General features: G+C 43.7%; 2 protein-coding genes across 6 annotated transcripts in view; one reads left to right on the top strand and one right to left on the bottom strand.

Moving 5' to 3' along the window:
* The window catches only part of LOC144587560 (uncharacterized), a 107,513-nt gene that overhangs the window by 26,796 nt on the left and 54,697 nt on the right, over positions 1 to 26,020 (top strand). The gene's annotated exons all lie outside the window — the stretch shown is intronic.
* Positions 431 to 24,430, bottom strand: LOC110091251 (zinc finger protein RFP-like). Of its 4 annotated transcripts, XR_013542703.1 has the most exons (7): positions 21,450 to 24,430; positions 20,584 to 21,125; positions 17,096 to 17,191; positions 12,084 to 12,314; positions 5,017 to 5,194; positions 3,486 to 3,518; positions 1,282 to 1,316 (listed from the first exon to the last, which is right to left on the bottom strand). XR_013542703.1 is itself a non-coding variant. In XM_078388673.1 (6 exons), the coding sequence occupies exons 2-6, from the start codon at positions 21,001 to 21,003 to the stop codon at positions 1,293 to 1,295; spliced, it is 804 nt and encodes a 267-aa protein (XP_078244799.1). In that variant the 5' UTR covers positions 21,004 to 21,125; positions 21,450 to 24,430; the 3' UTR covers positions 431 to 1,292. The 4 variants fall into 4 exon arrangements, 3 of the variants coding, with proteins under 3 accessions (XP_078244799.1, XP_078244800.1, XP_078244801.1); XM_078388673.1 differs by lacking the exon at positions 5,017 to 5,194 and having other exon boundaries at positions 431 to 1,316; XM_078388674.1 differs by lacking the exons at positions 3,486 to 3,518; positions 5,017 to 5,194 and having other exon boundaries at positions 431 to 1,316.

Genomic DNA, 26,020 nt, shown 5'->3' with positions numbered 1-26,020 from the left:
TGTTGGCAATACATTGATATCAGATTACAATCAGGATAGCTTACAGAGACCCTGAGAACTGGAGAGATGTCTTATTTTATTGAACTGTATTTAAAACCTTCTTAGACTACGCTATATCAGTGTGTGCTGCGGAGCTGTATTTAAAAAAATCAAAACAACTTAAGACCAAAGTTTGAAAAACAAAATCAACACATTCAAACATTAAACCATTGCATTCAAACCTGCACAGGCTGTGATGCTCAAGCTCTAATAAATACGTTTCGACTTGGCACAGAGTGGGTTCCAAATGAACCTCCGAGGGGAGGGCATTCCACAATCGGGATGCTAAGGCAGAACAGGCCTTCTTTTGGGTGTCCATCAAAATGGTCTCCATTCTGTGTGGCACATGAATTCCTTGGGTGGTGGGAAACAGGCACCGGGCTTTTTAAAAAATTGTTACGTTTTGAATGTCATCCTTCCACAGGCCACCAATTCCAGGATAAGAGTTCAATCCGTATCGGTATTAAGGAAAGCTCCCCCTTAAAGAAAACGCACCTGTGGGTGCAGGTACTTGCTACTGTACTGTATTCAGGCTTGTCAGATATGGCAATTGAAATCTTTTATTCCATCCTGGAGATATTTGCCTTCAGAATAATAATTCGCCAATATCTACCGTATGTCATTAATTAATTAATTATATTATTTTATTTCAGTTGTAGTTATGCTTTATCTGTCTTACGTTTGGCTCCTTTTTGTGGGTGTTTAAGCAAAAGCTGCTTTGCTACTGCGTTATAAACTGAACTGAACTAATCTTAAATGCTGAATAAGATGAAAATGGAGCCCTGCTACTTAGGCTTCATGATGTCCAGTTTCCTGAAGCATACATTCCTTCCGAGTAGGCATGTCTCTACTGTCCCAGACTGAACCCTGAGACACTTAAGAAGTATTTAGGTGGGATTCCCCCCTCCCCCAATTTTGGCCTGTTTTATAATCCAAGAGATGTGGCAAGAGACAGACTGGTTTGTATCCTCTTTTGTGTCTTTGTCAAGTATATGGAAGGTGTAAGGTGATCCTCTTTGGAATCTGCAAGAATGATCACCACTTTATTTGCTACAGTTGAAGATCCTCGGCGCATTAGGTCCATGGATCAGACAACCCGATTCTTGCATGATGAAGCACCACCACACACAGTCCGCTTGCAAGGGCTGATCACAGAATAACAGGAAGGAGGATCTACTGAGTCTCACAGTTCTTCGTGGACTCCTTGGCTCTTGGAGCTCTGGCAGCTGCTGCAGATTGAAAGTCCTCATGCCTTATGACCCTTTGAAAGTCATAAACTGGAGAAGAAAGAAAGAAGAGAGACAAGGTGGCTAAGGCAAGCACAACAGGAAGGAAAGGACTCTAAGACATGGGGAAATAACTCTAGTAGCAGTGAGTACCTGGGGCCTAAACATAAACAAGGTGTGTCCTCCAGCAACACATACCCTGTTTCCCTGAAAATATGACCTAGCCTGAAAATAAGCCCTAGTATGGTTTTTCAGGATGCTCGTAATATAAGCCCTACCCCCTAAATAAGCCCTAGTTAAGTGAAACCCCGCCTTCCACCATGGTGCAGCAATCTGAAGATGACATGGCTGTAAAATAAAACATCCCCTGAAAATAAGCCCTGGTGCGTTTTTTGGAGCAAAAATTAATATAAGACCCTGTCTTATTTTCGGGGAAACATGGTAGTGTTATGAGAGAAGCATGTGAGGCTGCATTTTGTTTTTCTAACAAATACATATTCAGAGTACAAAAGGGCACAATTGGTGATTTGTCCCAATTTGTAATTCATCAAGGTCAAGAAATCACACATTTAAAAATCTTTTCTGATGAATCAATGTTGATTTGACTTTACAGTATAATGCTATAAAACAGCCCCCCAGGCACCCAGAGACACCAAAATCGCAGGGAAGTTTCCGCTGATCATCATCTACAACCTATGGAGGGGATTTTGGAGGGGATCTGATCTATGGGGCATCCATCAGGTACTCCTCATCTGCCGCCTGTCTGCCCTCCATGGCAGCCACTCAACTCACCACTGAGCTCCAGTCATGAGGGCTGGAGATCTTGCCACCAGAAATTCTTGCCTGGGGCTCCTGTGAGCCACCCTCCCCCTCTTCTGACTTGTCCCCTGACATCTCTGGCTCCCTCCCCCCCATCGTCATGCTCCCAACACCCTGCGGACATCAGTGGAGAACGCCATTCTCGTGGGCCGCTTTCAGGCTAGGTGATAAATGGTCCACCTGTTGGTGGCATTGCTCCAGGACTGCCCGCATCTCCTGGATGGCTACATCCCAATTGGGCTCGATATGGCTCCACAGGCCAATGGCTTCGTAGGTGTCATGCCTACAGCAGAACGGACCTGTAGCCTGGCGGCAGGACAAGGGCTTCTTCTTGCGACCCTGCCACACCTCTGGTTTTCCATCTGCCCTCGGGGGGGGGCATAAGTGAGAGTTACCCATGGTGACCTCCACTCCACAGGTCCACAGTGACATGCACCTTCCACTCTCCTGTGGCCATAAAAGCTGGTCGTGGACCACCTCCCGCACGGAGGCATAGAGCTTTACTCAAGGATCATCCTATCCTTGTTGGCCCCGATTTCCCCCTTTGGCAGTCACAGTGGTGACTGTAAGTCAGTTTGCTGAACTGGGTCTGCAAAATGAGAGAAAAACAGACCAACATGAAGCTCTCCCCAGCTATTCTTCTTCTTAAGGTAATTCCAATAGGGAAGGCAGCTCCAAAGCTTTACATTCAAACTACACGCTGAACTAACGCATGGGGAGGAAGGTCCTGCCAGCAGCCCCTTGAGCTTTTCCTCTCTTCCCTGCTCCACCTTGCAAATCTCCCTTGTTTTCCCAGAATGGCCTGGTGGAGTTTTGTGTTGCTCTGTTTTCCTCTCATTTTGCCAACTCATTGTTCGACACCATCTAGTATCTCCACACCGCCTGTCATTGCTGACAGGAGGTGGAGTTAGGAGGGAAGGATTTGGCAACAGACGTGTGCAGATTTGTGGGTTTGGTCTGCAACTCCCAGAACATTACCTGGGGCATTCTTGGAGAATTCTGGGGCATGCTGCTTGGCGAATTCTCAGAGCCAAAGTCCAAAAACACAAATTTGCACAAAGTATGTTACAAATCCTCTGACCTCTTCCCCGTGAGTGCACTGGGAAGTTCCCATCTCCTCCCAGTCCATGGCTAGCAGATGTTCCAGTCAAGGTGACACTTCCAAATTTTTAGCGTAGCAGAAAAGTGGAAGAGGACATAGTTTCATTTTAAAAAATTGTGCATGCTATATAAAATGCCGTTTCAAACTGGTCTAATCTTGCTGTGCAGATGAGAAAAGCAAGAGAGAGATTCAGTGATCAGATTCATTAAACAATGACTTAAATAAAGGTCTTCACAACCTTTCTTAATTACCTTATCTTCTCTGTCTTATTTTTAATGGGGGGGGGGGAAATACATTACCTTTATTTTCTTGAAGTCCAGACAGCATAGTTTCTGGGGAGGAAAAAAAAGAAACTGACACTTAACAGACTCCTTACATAATGTTTGATGCTCTTTATACAGTATCTCCATCTGCCTATAATTGTTGTAAATTGTATACAGTGGTGCCCCGTTTAGCGAAGTTTCCAGGGTCCGGCAGCCATTTTCGCGCCCTCGGTAAGCGAGGGGAGGGCGCGAAAACGCTGCGCGCAGCCATTTCGGGGCTTCCGGCGGCCATTTTGGAACCGCCAAACAGCTGATCCGCGGCGTCACAAAGCGAAGATCGGTAAGCGAAACGCTTACCGATCTTTGCTATGCGAGTTTTGCCCATTGGAGCCGACCCGAAAACGGGATCACTATGCAGATTTGTTGTTATACGGTGCACTCGTTAAGCGAGGCACCACTGTATACAGTTTAAACTTATATGCTGCCCCATACTGCTACAGCAGTATGGTTTACTAAATAATTATGCAAACAATAACTCTCCTCCCCACCCCATCCCAGTGATCTGGGTACTCATTTTACCAACCTTGGGTGGATGGAAGGATGAGTCAACCCTGAGCCAGCTACCTGAGCCTTTGAGGATCAAACTCAGGTCATGAGCACAGGATTGACTGCAGTTTAACCATGGTGCTGTGGGGCTGGCTATCTTAGGCAGATGTGTTACAAATTTCACGCCCAAATCTAGGCATGAAATTTGGTAATCACATCTGTGCTTTCTTATGTTTTCTTTGCAACATAAATACCTATGACAGAATAACGCTCCAAACTTTATAGGAGAACAGTTTTAACAAACTTGCATTATTTTTCCTTTTAATATTGAACTGCTCACTTTTTTCAAGATTTTAATTGGCTACGTGGGTACAGAACACCATGCACAGAATGCATGGGTCAGGAGCAATAATTCAGAAGGAATGTTGCCTTTTTGAACTGCTTATGAACATCCTATAAAAACCAAGCTTGACTCTGAATAGGAGACCGGACTGTGAAACTAACACAGCATATTGCTAGGATAAGGGTAGGCATGTATGTATGCACCTATTGCTACTTTGTCAGATTTTTTAAAATCATTGGCTGCAAAAATGAATGCTAATTTTCTCTGCTATACAATTTTATAAAAATATTACCAAAATTTTAACAAGTCATTTTGTCAGCAAGTCAGATTGTGCTTTGAAAAACTCAGATATCCTAAAGCCAAATATTAATCCAAATTTGAATAGTCACATTACATCAGTGTAACCTTCTTAACTCCTGACTTACCATTGATACTATATGTCTGCATTAACTAGGATTAACCATTGGATTTAGGCATCAGACAGTGATTTTTCATTGAATTCCTTAATGGTTTTCTCAAGGAAAGAATGGATTGTGGAGAAGTCTCCAACATATATTTTTTTTGGACTTATATACCGCCCCATAGCGCTACAAGCACTCTCTGGGCGGTTTACAATTTAATTATGCAGGCTACACATTCCCCCCCCCCCCCAGCAAGCTGGGTACTCATTTTACCGACCTCGGAAGGATAGAAGGCTGAGTCAACTTTGAGCCGGCTACCTGGGATTTGAACCCCAGGTCGTGGGCACAGTTTTAGCTGAAGTACAGCGTTTTAACCACTGTGCCACGAGGCTCTATATTTCTTTTGTTGATAGAAGAAAAACATTTGAGGCATCACACATTTCTGATTGTTACACCTAGGGAGAAGCAACTGGAAGTCACCTACGATCTAAGCATTTTCATTTTTGTTAGTTCAGTAGCAAACTTGAAAGAGAAAGTGAAGACCAAGAGCTGAAGGCTATATACACGTCAAAGGAGAATCCGTCGGTCAGTTTAGTGTTTAGACTGGTTATTTCAAGCAGGAACCATATTTTATTTCAAACCATGTTTCTGATTGTCAGTTATGGGTTAGATTAGGTCAAAGGAACTGAAACTTAATCCCAATAAGACTGAGGTGGTCCCTGTCATTTGACAGATCAAGGACTGGGGATTCAGCGTGTGTTGTAAGGTAAAGGTTGCCCTTGACATTGAGTCCAGTTGTGTCCGACTCTAGGGTGCGGTGCTCATCTCCCTTTCTAAGCCACAGAGTGAGCGTTTTTGTCTGAAGATAGTTTTTGTGGTCACGTGGCTAGTGCGACTAGACACGGAATGCCGTGACCTTCCCACCAAGGTGGTACCTATTTGTCTACTTGCATTTTTACATGCTTTCAAAATGCTAGGTTGGCAGGAGCTGGGACAAGCGACGGGAGCTCACTCCCTCACATGGATTCGATCTTACGACTGCTTGGTCTTCTGACCTTGCAGCACAGAGGCTTCTGCGGTTTAACCCGCAGCGCCACCACGTCCCTTGTGTGTTGTACTGCCCCCTAAAAACTCAGTGCACAATTGGGTTGTGCCCCTGGAATCAACCTGAACTTGAAAGCCTAGGTTTCTGCAGGGTTCAGTAATGCATTTGGACCCTTAAAGCTAATGTGTGTGCATGGGTCCATGAGATGTCAAATCTGACCATGTTGACACATCACTTTACAGTAGTTCCATCCCATTTGGATTAATGTAAAGTACTCTATGGGAGAATACCTTCAAAAAATTATTTTTGGAAAAGCCAGCTCATCAAAAACGCTGCAATCAAAATATTGATTAAGGCCAGGTAAAAGAGAGCATTTTTATGGCCAGTTCACTGGTAACAACCTCCTTCTGGGAGCATCGTTAATAAATAATAATAATTTCATGCCAGCAAGTCAGTTCTGATTTATGGCAACCCTTTTCAGGATTTTCTAAGTAGAGAATACCCGTTTACCATTCATTCTCTTTTTCAGGGCGGTGCAGCTTGCCCAAGGCCACACAGGCTGGCTCTTCTCCCAGGAAGAGGCACAGTGAGGGATCGAACTCCCAACCTCGGGCTCCACAGCTAGATGCCTAAACTATCCAGCCAGCTGTACAATGTTAAGGACAGACTCTTGCCCCTTAAGCCCTTGGCAGCAGACTTGGCTCAGATTATTTGAAGGATGTTATGCTGCCATAGGAGTCTGGCCAGGCTTTGAGGTGTCTCGGCAAGGGCTTCTTCTCTTGCTGTTGGAATCCGCAGAGGCGCCTTTGGTGGCAACCTGGGGAAGGGCCTTCTTGGGACCTCCTCTCAGGCCACAGAACTCTTGTCCAAGGGAAGCAGCTGGCACCCTCCTTTTCTCTTCCCCAAAAACCTTTGTAGTCAGGCAGGCTTCTAGCAACTAACCAGCAAAGGACCTCTCAACAGGATTTTGTACTCTTCTACGGATGGGTTTGCACCCTGATATTAATTCAGTTCTTTTTTAATATAATTTCTTAGTATAAAGAGTGCCAGGGATGTGGTGGCACTGTGGGGTAAACCGCAGAAGCCTTTGTGTGCCACAGGGTTAGAAGACCAGCAGTTGTAAGATCAAATCCATGCGATGGATTTAGCTCCCATCGCTTGTCCCAGCTCCCGCCAACCTAGCGGTTCGAAAGCATGCAAATGCAAGTAGATAAAGAGGTACCACCTTGGTGGGAAGGTAACGTCATTCCGTGTCTAGTCGTGCTGGCCACGTGACCACAGAAACTACCTATGGACAAACGCTGGCTCTACAGCTTGGAAATGGGGATGAGCACCGTGCCCTAGAGCTGGACACGACTGGACTAAATGTCAAGGGGAACCTTTACCTTTACTATAAAGAGTGCCAGGCTACCACAGTCAGGATCCACGGACCACTGAGCCATTCCACCCTCGTTTCACCTGGTCTGGGTCAGTGTGCTACTGGGAAAGCTTCGTATGAGCTCCTTCTCCCGTCACCTTTGAGCCACTTACTCCTTGGTGCTCCAGGGAGACTAAAACAAGCAGGTGGTTGCTCCTGGTTGTAAACCAACCTTGCAAGGTAGCGAACATAAAACCCACAAAAATGTTCAAAAGTCGACTGGTCTTAATACCAACAACCCTTCAAGCTGTTTGAATGGGGGGGGGAAACAGCTGGGAGAATTTTGTTGTTATTAAAGACATCTTAGCAAAGCATATAAATCGAACAGTACACTTAAGGGTTCTAACAGAATGGTGATGATAATGTGAGGCAGTTCTATAATGCTGGGGAAGAAAAGCAGGTCAAAATTTAGGCAGTCAGGGGCTAGTCCCACATAAAATAAGAAAAGCTATCTAGCAATGCTAAAACTATGCTTAAAGAGTAGCATGGTTCCAAGACAGAGTACAGCATAAGAGCAGGCTGGATTACATGAGGAAGCAAACAAGCATGAAAGAACTCACAGCTGCTACTAAGAGCAGTTTAGCTCAGTAGTTCTTAACTTTTGTTACTCAGATGCTTTTGAACTGCAACTCCCAGAAACCCCAGTCAGTACAGCTGGTGGTGAAGGCTTCTGGGAGTTGCAGTCCAAAACTCCTGAATAACCCAAGGTTAAGAACCAGTGGTTTAGCTCACTGGTTCTCAACCTTGGCTTACTCAGGAGTTGTGGACTACAACTCCCAGGAGCCTTCACCACCAACTGTGCTGGCTGGGGTTTCTGGGAGTTGCAGTTCAAAAACATCCGAGTAACAAAGGTTGGGAACCTAGGGTTAGCTGAACCACTGTACTAGCTGACCTTCTATCATAGCATCCCCTCTTGAGCTGGCTCAGTTCTCTCCACCAATTAGAATCCTTGCTGAAGCTTATTAATTGATAACTTCTGTGAGAGTAAAGCATGATCTCACCAGCTGCATCTAATCTCGTCTAATAATGAGAACAGAGACAGTTTCAGCTTCTCAAAGGATACTCCTAAATTTCAAGGTTAAAAATAACACTCAGATGTGGTGTCTTCCTGATTGCACAGGCACGCTTTCTTAGTCAGCTCAACTGAGTTTAAATTCAGATTTTAAGAAAAGTTAAGGGAATGGTTAGCCCCCTTTTTGCTGGTTCCTTCACACTTAGTTTAGTTAATTAGCTTAGTTCATTTAGTCAATTGTTTAGTTATGTTTTAATACAACTTGGGGGTCTCTTTGTGAACTGGCTTCTTCCTCATTTGAAGCTAAAAGGCAATCATAAACCAAAGAAATAAGCACCTAATTTATACAACATAAGAAACACCAGGAAACCTAGGAAATGTATTTTTATAACATGAATATATTTATGTAGAGTTGGAACTAGCAATTGGGTTTAGACTATGCACTTCAAAAATCAGAATTTCAAGTTCCTGCTCTGTCCAGATAACAGCTTCAGAACAAAACATGTTCCGTGTAAGATCTGTAGGCGAGAATAATCCTGTCCTATGATAAACAGAAGCCTTCAATTATGTGAAAGAGATCCCGTTCCAATAAAGAACTGAATGGATAACCTATTTTGACCTGAAGAGGGTGGAAGAACAGTATCTCTCAACTAAAATGATATTCTAAGTTCTGACTAGAGGGCCAAGTAATTTCTCAGCATAACAACTACTTATATTTTCATGTAACTGTTTATGTCCTGGAAGGAAAAGGGGATTGGGGAAGGAAAAAAAGAGATAAATTCAGTCACAATCACAAGAAGTCCTTAAAGCTGAAATCTCTAGATGAAACTAACCATTTTGGGTTATCACAACAGCATCTCCAGGATTCTCCACCACCCTTTGAGAGATCTTGCCGACAGCTTAGACCAGTGATGGCGAACCTATGGCATGTGTGCCACAGTTGGCACACAGAGCTCTCTCTGTGGGCACACAAGCCATAAGCCGCCATAGAGAAATTTCAGCACTCCCCTCTGCTGGTGCAGTGGTCCAGCGGAGGGGTGCAATGGCGACCATTACCGGTCTAGCCCAATGGCAGATTGGAGGACCAGTAAGTATTTATTTGTTAATACTGCTCATAGCAAACAAACAAACAAGCATTTAACGCTTGCAGTGCAGGAGCAGTTGTTTTTTCTAAAATAAAACCTGAGTATTCAGGTTTTAATTGCAGTATTGGCACTTTGAAATAAATACAGTAAGTTGATTTTGTGTTGCAGTTTGGGCACTTGGGCTCAAAAAGGTTCACCATCACTGGCATAGACCAAGAAGCCGACCGTTATTTTTCATTGTGGTTTCTGCAATTTGTGCAAAATATATGTGCAAGACTTCTCTCTGTGTGTAAAGCATGCAGCATCTTCCCTTTGTAAAGTCAAGTATACTCACAAGGCAAAGACAAAAGAACAAGCTGATTGGTCACAAATACACCAGCAACCCATCCAGTGCTACTAATTTTACCAGCCCATGTAGCCAGTAAGAGTTGCTACATTTTTTCCATGTTAGACCTTTTAAAGAGATGCTCAAAAAGTCTCCAAAATCAGAAGCACTAGTTTGATACTAGAAATTTTGAAACCCTCATCATATCACAGTGAAAAGAAACTTTGCCCATGAGAATTAACCAGTGTAATAATGGGCCTGTTGTACCTGGGCAGAAGCTCAGTTCACATCTGGCTGCTGTGCTAGGATGGATGAGGGACAACAGACCGAGGCTGAACCTGGACAAGATAGGGGTCCCCTGGGTGGGTGCCCCTGGTGTCTGTGGATTGATTGGTTCCCTCTCCTTTGGTGGGGTTACTCTATCTTCCAAGGATGAGGTGCACAGGTTGAGCATTCTTTTAGACCCTGTGCTGTGTCAATAGACAACCCTATAGTGTCTGTGGTCCCATCCACTTATTTTCACGTTTGACAGATCGTACAACTGCATCTCCACCTAGACACCCAGTCAGTCACCACATTGGTCCATGCTCTCAAGAATAGACTACTGTAATGCTCTCTATGTGGGGCCCACTCTGAAGCTTCAGCAACTTAGAACATGGCAGCCAGGCTAGTGGGTGGAGTTAATAAATACCAACACATATCCCCAACCCTGGCCACCTTACACTGGTTATCTGTACGATTCCATGCCCCCTTCAAGGTGATGGTTCTGACATATAAAGCCCAAAATGATTTGAGACCTCAGGACTTGTCAGAACACCTTTTTCTATCAAGAACTGCCCACCCTACTCATTCATTCCAGGCCAGATGACTGAGCGTGTTGACTGTGAGAGAGGCCCAGAGGGAGAAGACCAGGAATTGGGCCTTCTCGGCAGTCACCCCCCAACTCTGGAGCCCAATACCCTGACTATCCACCCAGCCTCCCAGCTGGTAACTTTAAAAAAATTTTTTTTTAAACTTGGCTGTTCAGACAGGAATTCCACTCTGTTCCATCAATCCTGAGGAAGCCATCGATTATTAAGACTATCGCACTGTCACTTTAAATGTTTAATGTGTAAATATATAATTGTTTAGCAGTTGATACTTTATTATGTTTATTATAGAAATGGGTACAAATTGATTCAGCTCACTTTGTCAAAATTCATATAAGCAACATCACAGGTGCTTCACATTCCCTTACCTCACCCACCGGCTGGCTGGCCCACTCACAATCTGCCACCTACTGCTTGGGTCTTCCTCCCCAGGCAGCTGTCCAGTCTGGCCAGGAGCTCAGGCTTCCCTTCTCTGCCTAGTCCAGCTGCCGACCACTCAACAGCTACACAGTGAGAATCCCTGTCCCACCTCCTTGTCTGAATGGTTGGCTGCTGGAGGAGGTAAGGAATGGAAGCTCAAGTTCCTGGCTGGCGTGGACAGCTGCCTGGGGAGGAGGACCCGGACAGCACACGGTAGATTGTGAATGGGTCAGCTGGGGTGAGGGGTGAGGGAATGTGCTACACCTATGGTCCCATGCATACTAATGTTGACAGAGTGGGCCAAATCAATTTGTGCCCATCACTGATTTATTAAGTTGAATTTACTTTCATATTTATAGTGATGTTTTATTGTTTTGATCATGTTGTAAACCACCCAGAGTAGCCTCCCGCTACATGGCTGGTACATACGTTAAATAAAATAAAATAAAATAAAATTTAAAAGTCTGTCTTAGGAAGCTCAATTTCAACACCAAAGATCTGTATTTCTTCACTCTTGATCTAGAGCAGTGGTTCTCAGTCTTGGGTCCCCAGATACTATTGAACCGCAACTCACAGAATTCCTGGCCAGCATAGCTGGTGGTGAAGGCTTCTGGGAGTTTTAATCTAAGAACATCTGGGGACCCAAGGTTGAGAACCACTGGACTAGAAGAGTGGTCGTATTGACCAGATAGGCGGGGTACAAATAGAATGAATGAATAAATGAATAAATAAATAAAGAATCTGTTCAGAAGCCCCCACAATCACCTTTGGCCAGCTCTGTTTTCATTCGTCTGTGCTTTGCCCCTTCAAAAAACAAGCAAAGTTTTCTTTAAATTTTTTCTAGAGAAAAAAATTGATAGCTATCCTCCCACTTTCACAAACCTGAGAGTTTTAGATTATTTATTTAATAAAAACCCACAGAGAATAATAATCACCATATCAGACCAGTTAGGATTTTTGAAATACCAGAACTTAGCATGTACCAGAACAGAAGTATTAGAACTCTAAAAATCAGAGCCTTTAGTCCCACTATACAGACTGTACAACTAATTGACTGAAATATAGCAGCATAATATAAACAATAGCAATTTTTCAGAAATTTAAAATTCCTTTTTTTTAGGCTGTTACATTAAAGACAGCCCCATTTTCCTTTTTTCCTGATAAAACTAACCTGCAGGAATTCACTTGCTGGTTGATTATGTTTCTCTTCCATTTCCTTGATAAGATTGCCCATAGAGGAAATTTCCTTAGAGAGTTTCTCTATGTTTTTATTTCTCATGTGTTTAATTTCATCACTCAGATTCTTCCGTTTAGTCAGCACAAGGCACTCCTGTTCTTCCAAAAATGTATGCAGTTGATTAAATTCAGCCATAATTTTCTGAGTCTCTATTTCTGCCTCTTCCTGTAAGGAGAAATGAAAACAAGACGAGGGAGTCATTAAATAACCACCACAATAGTAATAATAATAATAATAATAAAATAAAATAAAATAAAATAAAATAAAATAAAATAAAATAAAATAAAATAAAATAAAATAAAATAATAATAATAATAATAATAATAATAATAATAATAATAATAATAATAATAATAATAATAATAATAATAATAATAATAATAATAATAATAATAATAATAATAATAATAATAATAGAAAATTGGTGATAGATTAATTACTATCGAAACTCATGGCAAAGTGGAGAACAAAATGATGCTGCAGAGGCCTCCTCTGTAATAATATCCTTATTCGAAGAGGTTTTTTTCAAGGGTTCCTTAACCTCGTTATGCTTCTTCCTTTCTTTAAACTAGACAACTGAGAGATTGTGCTGAAGGCAATAAGCCTAATTATCACAGAAATGGCCTAAATGTTTCACATTTAATGTACATGGACAATATTACTTGCAAGCTCGCCTGATAAATTTAATAGTCTCTTTAACTTCATTGAGTCTTACAGTACAGATATCAAAATTAATTTGGGTGTTGATAAACGTGCTATTATCCACATGAAAAGAGGCAGATTCTAAGAGGGCAGCAACTATTAGTTCACTATAGACAATATATTCTAAGAATTTCTTCAATGTGGCCAACAAAGTACTACAGCAAATGTATAAAGATCAAGAAATCACATAAATATAGAAAGCTAACATTGACTTTCATGAGAAAAGCAATAAGTACATGTGAGGGTTTAGTCTTTAACTCTTTGGGCTCCTGTACTACTTCTTGGGGATCTTTTAATATTTCCAAAGCAACAACATTTATTTCTGGTAAGTCCAAAAAAACTATTAACATCAACAGACATAAACCCCACAACTGTGAAATGCTCTGCTGCCCGATATCCACCTGGTGCCTTCATTGGCAAGTTTTAATCGATTATTAAAAACATTTCTATTCAGACAGGCCTTACCGAACGCTACTACATCTGAAACAATAGTGCTAAAATAACTAGAATATGCTCACGTTCAACCTCCACCATGCTCTTAATTTATTTTAATGTCCCACTGATATTATTATGTGTCTATATTGTGTTGATTAGTTTATATTATTGCATTTGTTTTATAGTTTGTTTATGGTACTATGTAAACCGCCCAGAGTTGCCTGAGTTGCCAGATGGGCTGTCTAGAAATTAATTAATTGTTACACATGCAACAGTGTAAGGGGCTTCTTTCTTGCTCCATGAACAGGTCAACACATCTCTGATTGTCCAGACCCTTTATCAAAAGGAGAGTCTGTCAACATTGGGCCTGATGGCATTGGCAACAGGGGCATCCAGTCGCCCCCAAATGTTTTTATCCGGCCCCATCTCATCTCCCGGTTTGGAATATTCCCACAACAGTGGGTCTCGGGCTTCTCAGTCCCAGAGGTCCTTGACCATCCAGGGCTCTCCTGTTCCTCCCTGGTTGTTTTCACCATCTCCTCTCATCTCCTCCTGCCCTACTCTCACTTCTCTCTCCCCAATAGGATGGTTTGACAGGTTTCACCACTCTCCTCCTCCTCTCAACCTCCTCTTATAGTACCATCAAATGCTTCCACTTGATTGTCCATGGATGCTCTAGAAAAGTCCATTCCCACCCAGGAGGAAAGCTTTTTGGTCCCTTGTGCGAATCTGCTTCATCAGCCTCTACCAGCTTCTTTGACTCGCTGGGCCTTATATATCATTCTCTTCCCCCCCGCCTCCTCCATTCCCGCCTTGTTTAACTGTCCTGTTATTTCCTCTACTATTGTTCCCACCCCTTCTAGCGGTCCTGTCTTCTCCTGCCCAGTTCTTCCTGCCTTTTATAATAGACCCGTCCTTTTGTCCACCTTAATCCCTGCCTCCCTTAGCCTTCCCGGCTCGTCTCTTTCACCAGTCGAGCTGGTCACCTCCATTCCGTTGTAGCCCTTTCTCACTTGGGTTCTCCACTTGGTCTTGGGGAAAGTGACAGGGACGTTGTCGGTCCTGCCTCCTTACTCACAGTACAGATTTTTTTTTTTTTACAACTGATCGTTCAAGGTATGATATATGAGAAGAAAAATGCAGGAAGAGCAGCTTAGGTGAAAAACATTAGTAAAAAAGGTGTAAGTAGTAATAGTAATAGTCTGAAACTTGAGTGGGGAGGAGCCCCAAAGAAGATATCTGGCTGAGAGCCAGGGAAATTCTACCTGGCTTGTCTGCAAACAACGCCTGGTACATTTAGTAGGCATCCTTCAGTCTTGAGAGACAATGGTAATGTGCTCTGAATACAGTGGGGTCTCTACTTAAGAACGTCCCTACTTAAGAACAATCCAACTTAAGAACAACTCCATTTGCTAAATTTTGCTTCTACTTGAGAACAGAAATCCAAGATAAGAACAGGAAAAAAAACCTTTCCTGCTCTTTTTTTAACCTTAGGTCATCTTAGGTTAAAAAAATTTCTCCCCCTAGTGGTACAGTACGTATTAACCAGCTTTGCATTAGTTCCTATGGGAACTAATGCTTCAATGTACGAACGCACCTCTACATAACAAAAAAACAGCCAGAACGGATTAATTGGTTTTCAATCCATTCCTATGGGAAATTTTGCTTCAACTTAAGAACGTTTCAACTTAAGAACACCATTCCAAAACTGATTAAGTTCTTAAGTAGAGGTTCCACTGTAGTTTCTATGGATGGAAAAGAGCAGATACGGATTAAATGGTTTTCAATGCATTCTTATGGGAAATGCAGATTCAACATAAGAACTTTTCAACTTGAGAACCACCTTCCAATACGGATTAAGTTCTTAAGTAGAGACCCCACTGTAGAGGACTTGGAACAGCGTCTAGTGTGGCTGAGGAGGCCAATTCGAGAGTGACCATCCCTTCCACACTGAAGACAAATACAGTCTGTCCTCTGTCGAGCTCCCTGATTTTGCTGGTTTCAGCACTGGTACATTTACACTGGCATATACGCTCTCTTTGGGTTCTCTTGAACCAAATCAAGAGGTACTTGCAATTCTTCTCTTCCCCCACCTACCAGCATCCTGGCATCCAGCCAACTCATCCACCACCACCACCACCCCTCTGTCTTTCCCCCCCAACCCTTGGGCAAAGTCTCAGTGAACTGTGGTGTTCCCCCCCCACCCCGATCCCTGCAATATTTTTCTCAGCTTTCATCTGTGCCTCTTCCCCCTCCTTTCATTCTTGCTCTGGGGTACAGGACTCCTCTGGGCTGCAAGCCATTAAAGAATGGGGTTACACTCCCCCTAAGGGACAGGGTCTGCAGCTTGGGGGTGCTCCTGGACCCCAGTCTAACACTGGAAGCCCAGGTGGACTCGGTGGCCAGGGGCGCCTTCCTCCAGCTGCAGAAATTATACCAGCTACGGCCCTACCTGGACGAGCGGAGTCTCATGACAGTCATACATGCACTGGTAACATCCCGTATAGATTACTGCAATGCACTTTACGTGGGGCTGCCTTTGAAGACGGTCCAGTGACTGCAACTGGTCCAGAATCGAGCTGCGCAGCTGGTGAGTGGTGCAGCCGCCAGGGAACATATCAAGCCGATTCTGTATAAGTTACATTGGCTACCAGTTGCTGCCCAGGCCCAATTCAAAGTGCTTGTTTTGACATATAAAGCCCTAAACGGCTTGGGCCCTGGATACCTGAAGGACCGCCTCCTTCCATATGAACCTACCTGGAGTTAAGATCTAGCCAGGGGGCCCTTTTGAAAGAGCCGTCCCTTAAGGAGGTAAGAGGGACGGCTTGTAGACAAAGGGCCTTTTCGGCAGCTGCCCCGACTATGGAATGCCCTCCTGACTGAGATTCATCTGGCGCTGACGCTGATGACATTTCAGCGCCAGGTCAAAACCTTCCTGTTCCAGAAGGCTTTTAATTGAAATAATATTAGCTGTGGGTCCGATGGCAATTTTAATTGTATTTTAATTGTATTTTAATTATTTTATCTTTTACTGTATTGAATTGTAATTGTTGTAAGCCGCCCAGAGACCTCTGGGTAGTGTGGGCGGCATATAAATTAAATTAATTAAATAAATAAAATAAATCAGCAGAACCAGTACCAGGACGGACGGACGGACGGACGGACGGACGGAAGGAAGGAAGGAAGGAAGGAGGGAAGGAAGGAAGGAAGGAAGGAAGGAAGGAAGGAAGGAAGGAAGGAAGGAAGGAAGGAAGGAAGGAAGGAAGGAAGGAAGGAAGGAAGGAAGGGGTTGGCAATGGGACGGAATGGGATTTGCATCACAACCAGCAAGAACAGGGAAGTCCCAAATCAATTTGCACCTCCTGTGTGGCCACTGTTTGCCATACAGGCTGCAAATCAAATCACAGCAAAGCCAAATCATCCCGATTCAGCTCTTCCATACAACCACACTCAGTTCTTTTGTTGATAGATTATCTCAGATATTTTGGGGAATTGTGTGGAGCAGGAATAGGCAGGCAGCTGTTCACAGCAGTATGTTTTCTGCTTGTAGAAGCAAGGCAGTGATGACCTCACTCTGGCTAACAGAAAGGCTGGACCTGCTCAAACAAATTAATAAAAGAACAGATTAGTTTTTTAAAAAGAATTATCCAATCTCTAACCAAATGTTGTTCTTACAGTGGATGTACTTTTTAGCATATTTTAGTGCTATGGAGCTGGCATCTTTCTGTGAAACGTAACAGACTAGTATTTCAGATACAGGATACATCAACTAGCACTTTCGAAAAAGTGAAACAAAACAAAGTACCCACCAACAGCATTTGGCTTTCATTCTCCTTTCTCTGTTTACAAGACAACATTTCTTTTCTTTTTTCCTTCAGAAATGTCAGGTAATTCCAAATTTTCTTCTGCAAACACAAACAGACACTTTGGGGTTAGTTCTGAGCTGATGCAATAGGTAATCAAAATGCTGAAGATGGCATCTTCCTCAGGTCTCCAAGAAGACAAGGATCTCAGGAGAAGATACGGGGGACGTTTTCCATTCCTCAGAGCCATAACCAGTCCACACTATAATAAAGCCATAGTGCTGCTGATTTCTTTATTCAGAACTGTAATGTTGCAGTTTATACATTTCTTCCACTGGTATGGAATTTTTCATTTGGAGTGAGATTACTGGAGAAACTGGGTACATATGTATCTAACGAGGACCATTCTGGATTCCAGTTTGGCCCTCCAGGCTCCCTTTGACGACTCCAAATACATATCCACTCCTTCATGCATTGCTGTCTTGTCATGGCGAAGGGGCTTGAGTAATTCAGAGAAGCTATGGGCTATTCCGTGCAGGGACACCCAAGACGGACAGGTCATAGTGGAGAGTTCTGACTAAACGTGATCTACCTGGAGCAGGAACTGGCAAGCCACTCCAGTATCTTTGCCAAGAAAACTCCATGAAAAGAAATAAAAGGCTAAAAGATATGACGCTGGAAGATGGGACCCTCAGGTTGGAAGGCATCCAACATCCTACTGAGGAAGAGTGGAGGACACGTACAAGTAGCTCTAGAGCTAATGAAGTGGTTGGGCCAAAGCCGAAAGGACGCTCAGCTGCGGACATGTGTGGAGGTGAAAGGAAAATCCAATGCTGCAAAGAAAAATACTGCATAGGAACCTGGAATGTAAGATCTATGTACCTTGGTAAGCTGGATGTGGTCAAACAGGAGATGGCAAGAATAAACATTGACATCCTGGGTGACAGTGAACTAAAATGGACAGGAATGGGCGAATTCAGCTCAGATGATTATCATATCTACTATTGTGGGCAAGAATCCCATAGAAGAAATGGAGTAGCCTTCATAGTCAACAAAACAGTGGGAAAAGCTGTACTTGGATACAATCTCAAAAATTATAAAATGATTTCAATACGAATCCAAAGCAGACCTTTCTTTATTACAGTAATCCAAGTTTATTCACCAACCACTAATGCTGAAGAGGCTGAAATTGACCAATTCTATGAAGACTTACAACGCCTTCTAGAACTGACACCAAAGAAAGATGTTCTTCTCATTATAGAGGACTGGAATACTAAAGTAGGGAGTCAAGAGATAAAAGGAACAACAGGGAAGTTTGGCCTTGGAGTTCAAAATGAAGCAGGGCAAAGGCTAATAGAGTTTTGTCAAGAGAACAAGCTGGTCATCACAAACACTCTTTTCCAACAACACAAGAGGTGACTCTACACATGGAAATCACCAGATGGGCAATATCGAAATCAGATTGATTATATTCTCTGCAGCCAAAGATGGAGAAGCTCTATACAGTCAGCAAAAACAAGACCTGGAGCTGATTGTGGCTCTGATCATCAGCTTCTCATAACAAAATTCAAGCTTAAACTGAAGAGAGTAGGAAAAACCACCGGGCTAGTCAGGTATCATTTAAACCAAGTCCCTTATGAATACACAATGGAAGTGAAGAACAGATTTAAGGAACTCGATTTGGCAGAGAGAGTGCCTGAAGAACTTTAGATAGAGGCTCGTAACATTGTACAGGAGGCAGCAACAAAAACCATCCCAAAGAAAAGGAAATGCAAGAAAGCAAAGTGGCTGTCCAAAGAGGCTTTACAAATAGCAGAGAAGAGAAGGGAAACAAAATGCAAGGGAGATAGGGAAAGTTACAGAAAACTGAATGCAGACTTCCAAAGAATAGCAAGAAGAGACAAGAGGGCCTTCTTAAATGAACAATGCAAAGAAATAGAGGAAAATAACAGAAAAGGAAAAACCAGAGATCTGTTCAGGAAAATTTGAGATTTTAAAGGGATATTTTGCGCAAAGATGGACATGATAAAGGACAAAAATGGGAGATACCTCACAGAAGCAGAAGACATCAAAAAGAGGTGGCAAGAATACACAGAGGAATTATATCAGAAAGAGTTGGATATCCTGGACAACCCAGACAATGTAGTTGCTGACCTTGAGCCAGACATCCTGGAGAGTGAAGTCAAGTGGCCCTTAGAAAGCCTGGCTAACAATAGGGCCAGTGGAGGTGATGACATTCCAATTGAACTATTTAAAATCTTAAAAGATGATGCTGTTAAGGTGCTACATTCAATATGCCAGCAAGTTTGGAAAACTCAACAGTGGCCAGAGGACTGGAAAAGATCAGTCTACATCCCAATCCCAAAGAAGGGCAGTGCCAAGAATGCTCCAACTACCGTACAATTGCACTCATTTCCCCCGCTAGCAAGGTTATGCTCAAAATCCTCCAAGGTAGGCTTCAGCAGTATGTGGACTGAGAACTCCCAGAAGTACAAGCTGGGTTTCAAAGGGGCAAAGGAAGTAGAGACCGAATTGCTAACATGCGCTGGATTATGGAGAAAGCCAGAGAGTTCCAGAAAAACATCTACTTCTGCTTCATTGATTATGCAAAAGCCTTTGACTGTGTGAACCACAGCAAACTATGGCAAGTCCTTAAAGAAATGGGAGTGCCTGACCACCTTATCTATCTCCTGAGAAACCTATACGTGGGACAGCAAGCTAGAACTGGATATGGAAGTTAGAACTGGACAGGAAGTTTGAACTGGATATGGAGCAACTGATTGGTTCAAAATTGGGAGTACGACAAGGCTGTATATCGTCTCCTTGCTTATTTAACTCATGCGAAAGGTTGGACTGGATGAATCCCAAACCGGAATTAAGATTGCTGGAAGAAATATCAACAACGTCAGATATGCAGATGATACCATTCTGATAGTGGAAAGTGAGGAGGAATTAAAGAACCTCTTGAGGACGAAAGAGGAGCACAAAAAATGGGCTGATGCTCAACATCAAAAAAACTAAGATATGGCCACTGGTCCCATCACCTCCTGGCAAATAGGGGAAGATATGGAGGCAGTGACAGATTTTACCTTCTCCGGCTCCATAATCACTGCAGATGGTGTCAGCAGCCACGAAATTAAAAGACCCCTGCTTCTTGGAAGGAAAGCGATGACAAACCCAGACAGCATCTTAAAAAGCAGAGACATCACCTTGCCAACAAGGGTCCGCATAGTGAAAGCTATGGTTTTTCCAGTAGTGATGTATGGAAGTGAGTGCTGGACCATAAAGAAAGCTGACCACTGAAGAATTGATGCTTTTGAACTGAGGTGCTGGAGGAGACTCTTGAGAGTCCCCTGGACTGCAAGGGGACTCTTCATATTTAATCCCTAATATTCAATTATTTAACTTTGTGAATGATAATTCAGCACCATCATTATCCCTGAGTCACATTCTTAGGCCAGTTTACAAGAGAGAGAGAAATTAAAAATGCCTACCTTGCGTTCTCTGAATGCTTCATCTTTTGGAATCACCTTGTGCTCTTTGTGTTCTTTGGATTTGTCACACACCACGCAGATCAGAGCCTGGTCGTCCTCACAGAAGAGCTTCAGGGGCTCCTGGTGTCTCTCGCAAACCTTCCCCAGAGCTTCTGCCCCTCTGGTCCTCTGGAGGCGGAATTTCTTGGCGATTTCCACGATACTTGCCAGCTGGCGGTTGGGCTTGAAGTCCCTCTGTGGGCAAGGTACCCTGCACTGAGGGCAGGAGGCCTCTCGGCCAGGTTCCTGCCAGCACTGCGTGATGTAGGCCTGGCAGAAATTGTGCCTGCAGTCAATAGTCACAGGGTCTTTGAAATACTCCAGGCAGATGGGACAAGTGGTTTCATCGCAGAGCTGCCGGACTGGGCTCTCCTCCACCATGGCATCCCGTTGCAGATTGTTGTAAAAAGGTTCGTTTCTCTTTCTTATTTTTTTTTTTTTTTCAGCACTAGCGGAGCAGATTCCTTTCCTCAACCTGACTTGGTATTTGCTCAAATCAAGAACTGGAAAAAGGTTGTGAGAAAAGGAAAGGATAAGAAAATTTGTGTCTGAGGCCTAATCCCACCCACTAAAAGTGACGCAGTTTCTTTTAATAGCCAAACGTCCTGCCCAATATCAAGGAATCATCTTCCTATCCATTTGCCTTTGAACTTGTCAAAAAAAAGATTACACACACATCACTACTATTCGGCTTCCTGTTGCTACCCTTCTCTCTCCACCCCTGCTTTTCCTGGCAGCCCGAATGCAATCTGAGCTTCCTTCCATTCAGTGTGTTTACTTGTCTGTGTAAACTGAAGAGCAGAGGTCTTGAGGTCCTGTTCACTCACCTCTTTTGCTTCCCTAGAATCTGTAGTTAAAATTTTTAACCATGAAAAATAAGTTCCAGGAGTGAGCGATGTTGGGAAGTGAAAATGAGGTAAAGGGCTGTGTAGAGACGTCATTTCTGCCTGTCCAACACAGCAGCTAAGGGGGAGGAGCCAAGGATAGAGCCGGAGGGGCGGAGCTAGAGTGACAGTTAGGGAGTGGGAAGGACAGTTAGAGACAGTTGGAAAGAGAGAGAGAGAGAGAGAGAGAGAGAGAGAGTGAGTGTCAGGGACCAGAAGATGGATAGAGAGTGTTAGGGTTTAGGAATAGACAAAAGGGGGTTAGGAAAGGAATTTGAACAGTTTGCAACATATGGAACAAGTAGGAATGAATGTATAAACATAACAAGAGAAATATTGATTTAAAGCATATAATAATTCTGAATACAAGTGATTGAATACATAATCTAATATACTTGCACACCTGAAAAAGTTCTATATTGATTTTCCTTATGATTTGTTCAATAATAAAATACGTAATCAAAACCCCTGAGTTCTAAGTTATATGACCCTTTGGGGTGGCAGCTCCTGTGTGGGGGACTTGAAGTGGTATTAGGAGAATACCTGGTGGCAGCGGAAAAGGGTGTGTATACCTTTGTAGAGCCCAAAGAAAAAAAAGGGGCACAAAGTAGGATCACCACAGGCTGTTTTGAGCCTCCATCAAAAATGCCTCCACCACATCTAGGCTCATGGGCTTCTTAGATGGTGGAAAACAGAAAGCCTGGAGGCAATCTTTGCATGGTCCACGATGAATTGTTTCTAGGTTTTGAGTGTCATCCTCTCACAGGCCATAAACTCCAGGATAAGAGTTCAATCAGTGTTAAATATGAACAAAAGTTCCCCCTTATAGAAAACACACCTAATGGTGGCAGATCCTTATTTCTATGCTTTATTTAGGCTTGTCAAATAAGTTAAATTAAACTTTATTCCATCTTGGCAATATCTGCCTTTAGAACTACCCTGCTTCTCCGAAAATAAGACCTAACCTGAAAATAAGCCCTAGTATGATTTTTCAGGATGCTCATAAGCCTTACCCCCAAAATAAGCCTGTTAAGTGAAACCCCATCCTCCACCGTTGTGTAGCAATCAGAAGATGACATGACTGTATTTGAATCAATATACTGTGGATTGTTATATATTAAAAAAAAAAACATTCCTGAAAATAAGCCCGAATGCGTTTTTAGGAGCAAAAATTAATATAAGACCCTGTCTTTGGGGGAAACATGGGTATTAGCTAATATGTGTCATTAATTCTGTAGCAAAGTATATTTTTTCAGTTGTAGTTTTGTTTTGCCTTATCCTCTGCTCCTTTTTTTTGCAATTTAAGCAAAAGCTGGTTTGCTACTGCATAATAATTTGAACTGATTTAAAATGATGCATTAAATAAAGTCAATGTACCGTCGTACTTCGACTTACGAACGTCTACTTCTGAACATTTCGAGTTCCGACCAGCTGCGTTGACTTGTGTTTTGCTTCGACTTGTGGCCGGAGCTTTCAGTTCCGACTGGAAAAAATGCAGGGAAAAAAGCCTGGAATTCAAAGTGCTAACCATTGGTGGCAAAGAGGCTGCTTCTTTGTAGCTCTTTCGTCCCAATGGTTAGTGCGCGTTTGCAGGGAGGCTTCAGACTGCCTGGTTTCTGTTTCTGAGTACATACAGTTTTTTTGCAGCGTGGATTTGGGCTGGGGGAAGATTATGTTTCTATGCTGTAATTTCCACCACCACCCCCAGCCCCAGCACGTTCCGATGGGGCTTGCAGTGTTGTTTTGTGTTTTTTGGTCTTTTTTCCCCAGCCAGAATGGATTAATGGGGTTTCAAGCATTCCTACGGGAAATGGTGCTTCGACTTACGACCAGTTCGAGTTACGTTCCATCTTCTGGAATGGATTAAGTTCGTAAGTCCCACCACTGTACATAAATGTCTAATACCAGCCAGGATGAGATATGCATAAATCCATCTATCTATATAGTTTGGTAAATGTGCAGTAAACGTCTGAAAGAAAAGGTATGGTTAATATATGCATAGTAGAATACACCTGGAATAGGAACTGGCAACGCCACTCCAGTATCTTTGCCAATAATGCCCCATGATCAGAAACAAAAGGCTAAAAGATATGATGCTGGAAGATGGGACCCTCAGGTCGGAAGGCGTCCAACATCCTACTGAGGAAGAGTGGAGGACACGTACAAGTAGCTCTAGAGCTAATGAAGTGGTTGGGCCAAAGCCGAAAGGACGCTCAGCTGTGGACACGCCTGGAAAATCCAATGCTGCAAAGAAAAATACTGCATAGGAACCTGGAATGTAAGATCTATGAACCTTGGGAAGCTGGAGGTGGTCAAACAGGAGATAGCAAGAATAAACATCGACATCCTGGGCATCAGTGAACTAAAATGGACAGGAATGGGCGAATTCAGCTCAGATGATTATCATATCTACTATTGTGGGCAAGAATCCCGTAGAAGGAATGGAGTGGCCCTCATAGTCAACAAGAGTGGGAAAAGCTGTAATGGGATACAATCTCAAAAATGATAGAATGATGTCAATACGAATCCAAGGCAGACCTTTCAACATCACAATAATCCAAGTTTATGCACCAACCACCACTGCTGAGGAGGCTGAAATTGAACAGTTTTATGAAGATATACAACACCTTCTAGAACTGACACCAAAGAAAGATGTTCTTCTCATTCTAGGGGACTGGAATGCTAAAGTAGGGAGCCAAGAGATAAAAGGAACAACAGGGAAGTTTGGCCTTGGAGTTCAGAATGAAGCAGGACAAAGGCTAATAGAGTTTTGTCAAGAGAATAAGCTGGTCATCACAAACACTCTTTTCCAACAACACAAGAGGCGACTCTATACATGGAAATCACCAGATGGGCAGTATCGAAATCAGATTGATTATATTCTCTGCAGCCAAAGATGGAGAAGCTCTATACAGTCAGCAAAAAAAAGAGGTTACTTACCTGTAACTTTGGTTCTTCGAGTGGTACTCTGTGAATTCACACTAATGGGTTAATCTGCGCTTGCGCAGAAGGCCTCGGAACATTCTAGAGCTTAAAGTAACACTTTTGGCTCCGCCCCCCCAGGACCTCATGGTCCGCCCGCCCTAACAGCCATTCAGTTCCCCAAAATCCCGCTGCTGCTCTAAAGGCGAGACAGCCGTGACGGAAAGTGGGGAGGACGGGCGGGCCGTGTGAATTCACAGAGTACCACTCGAAGAACCAAAGTTACAGGTAAGTAACCTCTTTTTCTTCTTCGTGGACTCTGTGAAATCACACTAATGGGTGACTAGCAAGCTTACCTCTGGAAGGAGGAGGGAAACGTCACGGCAGCACAGCCGACAGGACAGCCCGGCCAAACCTCACATCCTCCTTGGCTCGCAGGTCGAGTCTGTAGTGGGATGCAAACGTGGAAGGCGTGGACCACGTGGCGGCTTTACAAACGTCCTGTAGTGGGACTCCACGGAGAAAGGCTGTAGAGGCCGCAACAGCCCTAGTAGAATGGGCGTGAACAGATGCCGGTAGAGGCTTCTTAACCAGTTCATAGGCCAGACGGATGACCTGAACTATCCATCTGGATACAGTTTGCGGAGACACTTCCCGACCCCTATGGGGTTGCTGGTAAGAGACAAACAGGCGCTTGGAGAGACGGAACGAGGAAGTCCTTTGAACATAGAAGGCTAACGCCCGACGAACGTCGAGGAGATGGAGGGATTTCTCAACCGGAGAAGAAGGTTGGGGAAAGAAAGTTGGCAGGACTATAGGCTGCTTGACATGAAAATCCGTGGTGACTTTGGGCAGAAAGGACACGTCAGGGTACAAGACCACCTTGTCTCGGAAAAATTGCAAGAAAGGTGGGTCGGTCCTCAGGGCAGCCAATTCAGAGGCCCTTCTGGCTGACGTAATGGCTACCAAGAAAACCACTTTAAGGGTAAGGAGGCGCTCCGAAACCGTAGCAAGCGGCTCAAATGGTGGTTTTGAGAGACAGTTTAAGACCGTATGGAGGGACCACTGAGGAATAGGATTAATTGTAGGTGGACGAAGGCGTACAACCCCTCGAAGAAAACGTTTGATCTTCGCGTGTCTAAATAACAGAGCACTGTCCGTCTCTGGCGGTTGATGGGCTATGATGGCGGAAAGGTACACCTTCAGGGTGGAATGAGACAGGTTCATCTGGAAAAGGTAAGCCAGAAACTGTAACACAGTATGGAGCGTAGTGGGCGACGCGGGCAGTTGACGAGAAGCGGTGAACTTCAGGAAAGCCTTCCACTTGCTCCCGTACAGGGTGTCAGTGGACGGCTTACGACAATGGGAGAGGACGTGAGCTACCGTGGGACTATCCTCCAGGCGGTGAGGTGGAGTGACTGCACGTCCGGGTGGTAAGTTGTCCCTTCGTTCTGGGTCAGCAGATGCGGAAGATAAGGTAGCCTGACGTACTCCGTCGCCCTCGAGATGAGCCTCGCGAACCACGGTTGGCGCGGCCAAAACGGAGCAATCAGAATGGCATTCGCATTGTCGTCGCAAACTTTCACCAGTGT

This window comes from Pogona vitticeps, chromosome 2 (genome assembly GCF_051106095.1).
Source record: "Pogona vitticeps strain Pit_001003342236 chromosome 2, PviZW2.1, whole genome shotgun sequence".
Classification (NCBI taxonomy): Eukaryota; Metazoa; Chordata; class Lepidosauria; order Squamata; family Agamidae; genus Pogona; species Pogona vitticeps.
The sequence above is the reverse complement of the archived record's forward strand: the minus strand, read 5'-3'. Positions and strand labels throughout refer to the sequence as shown.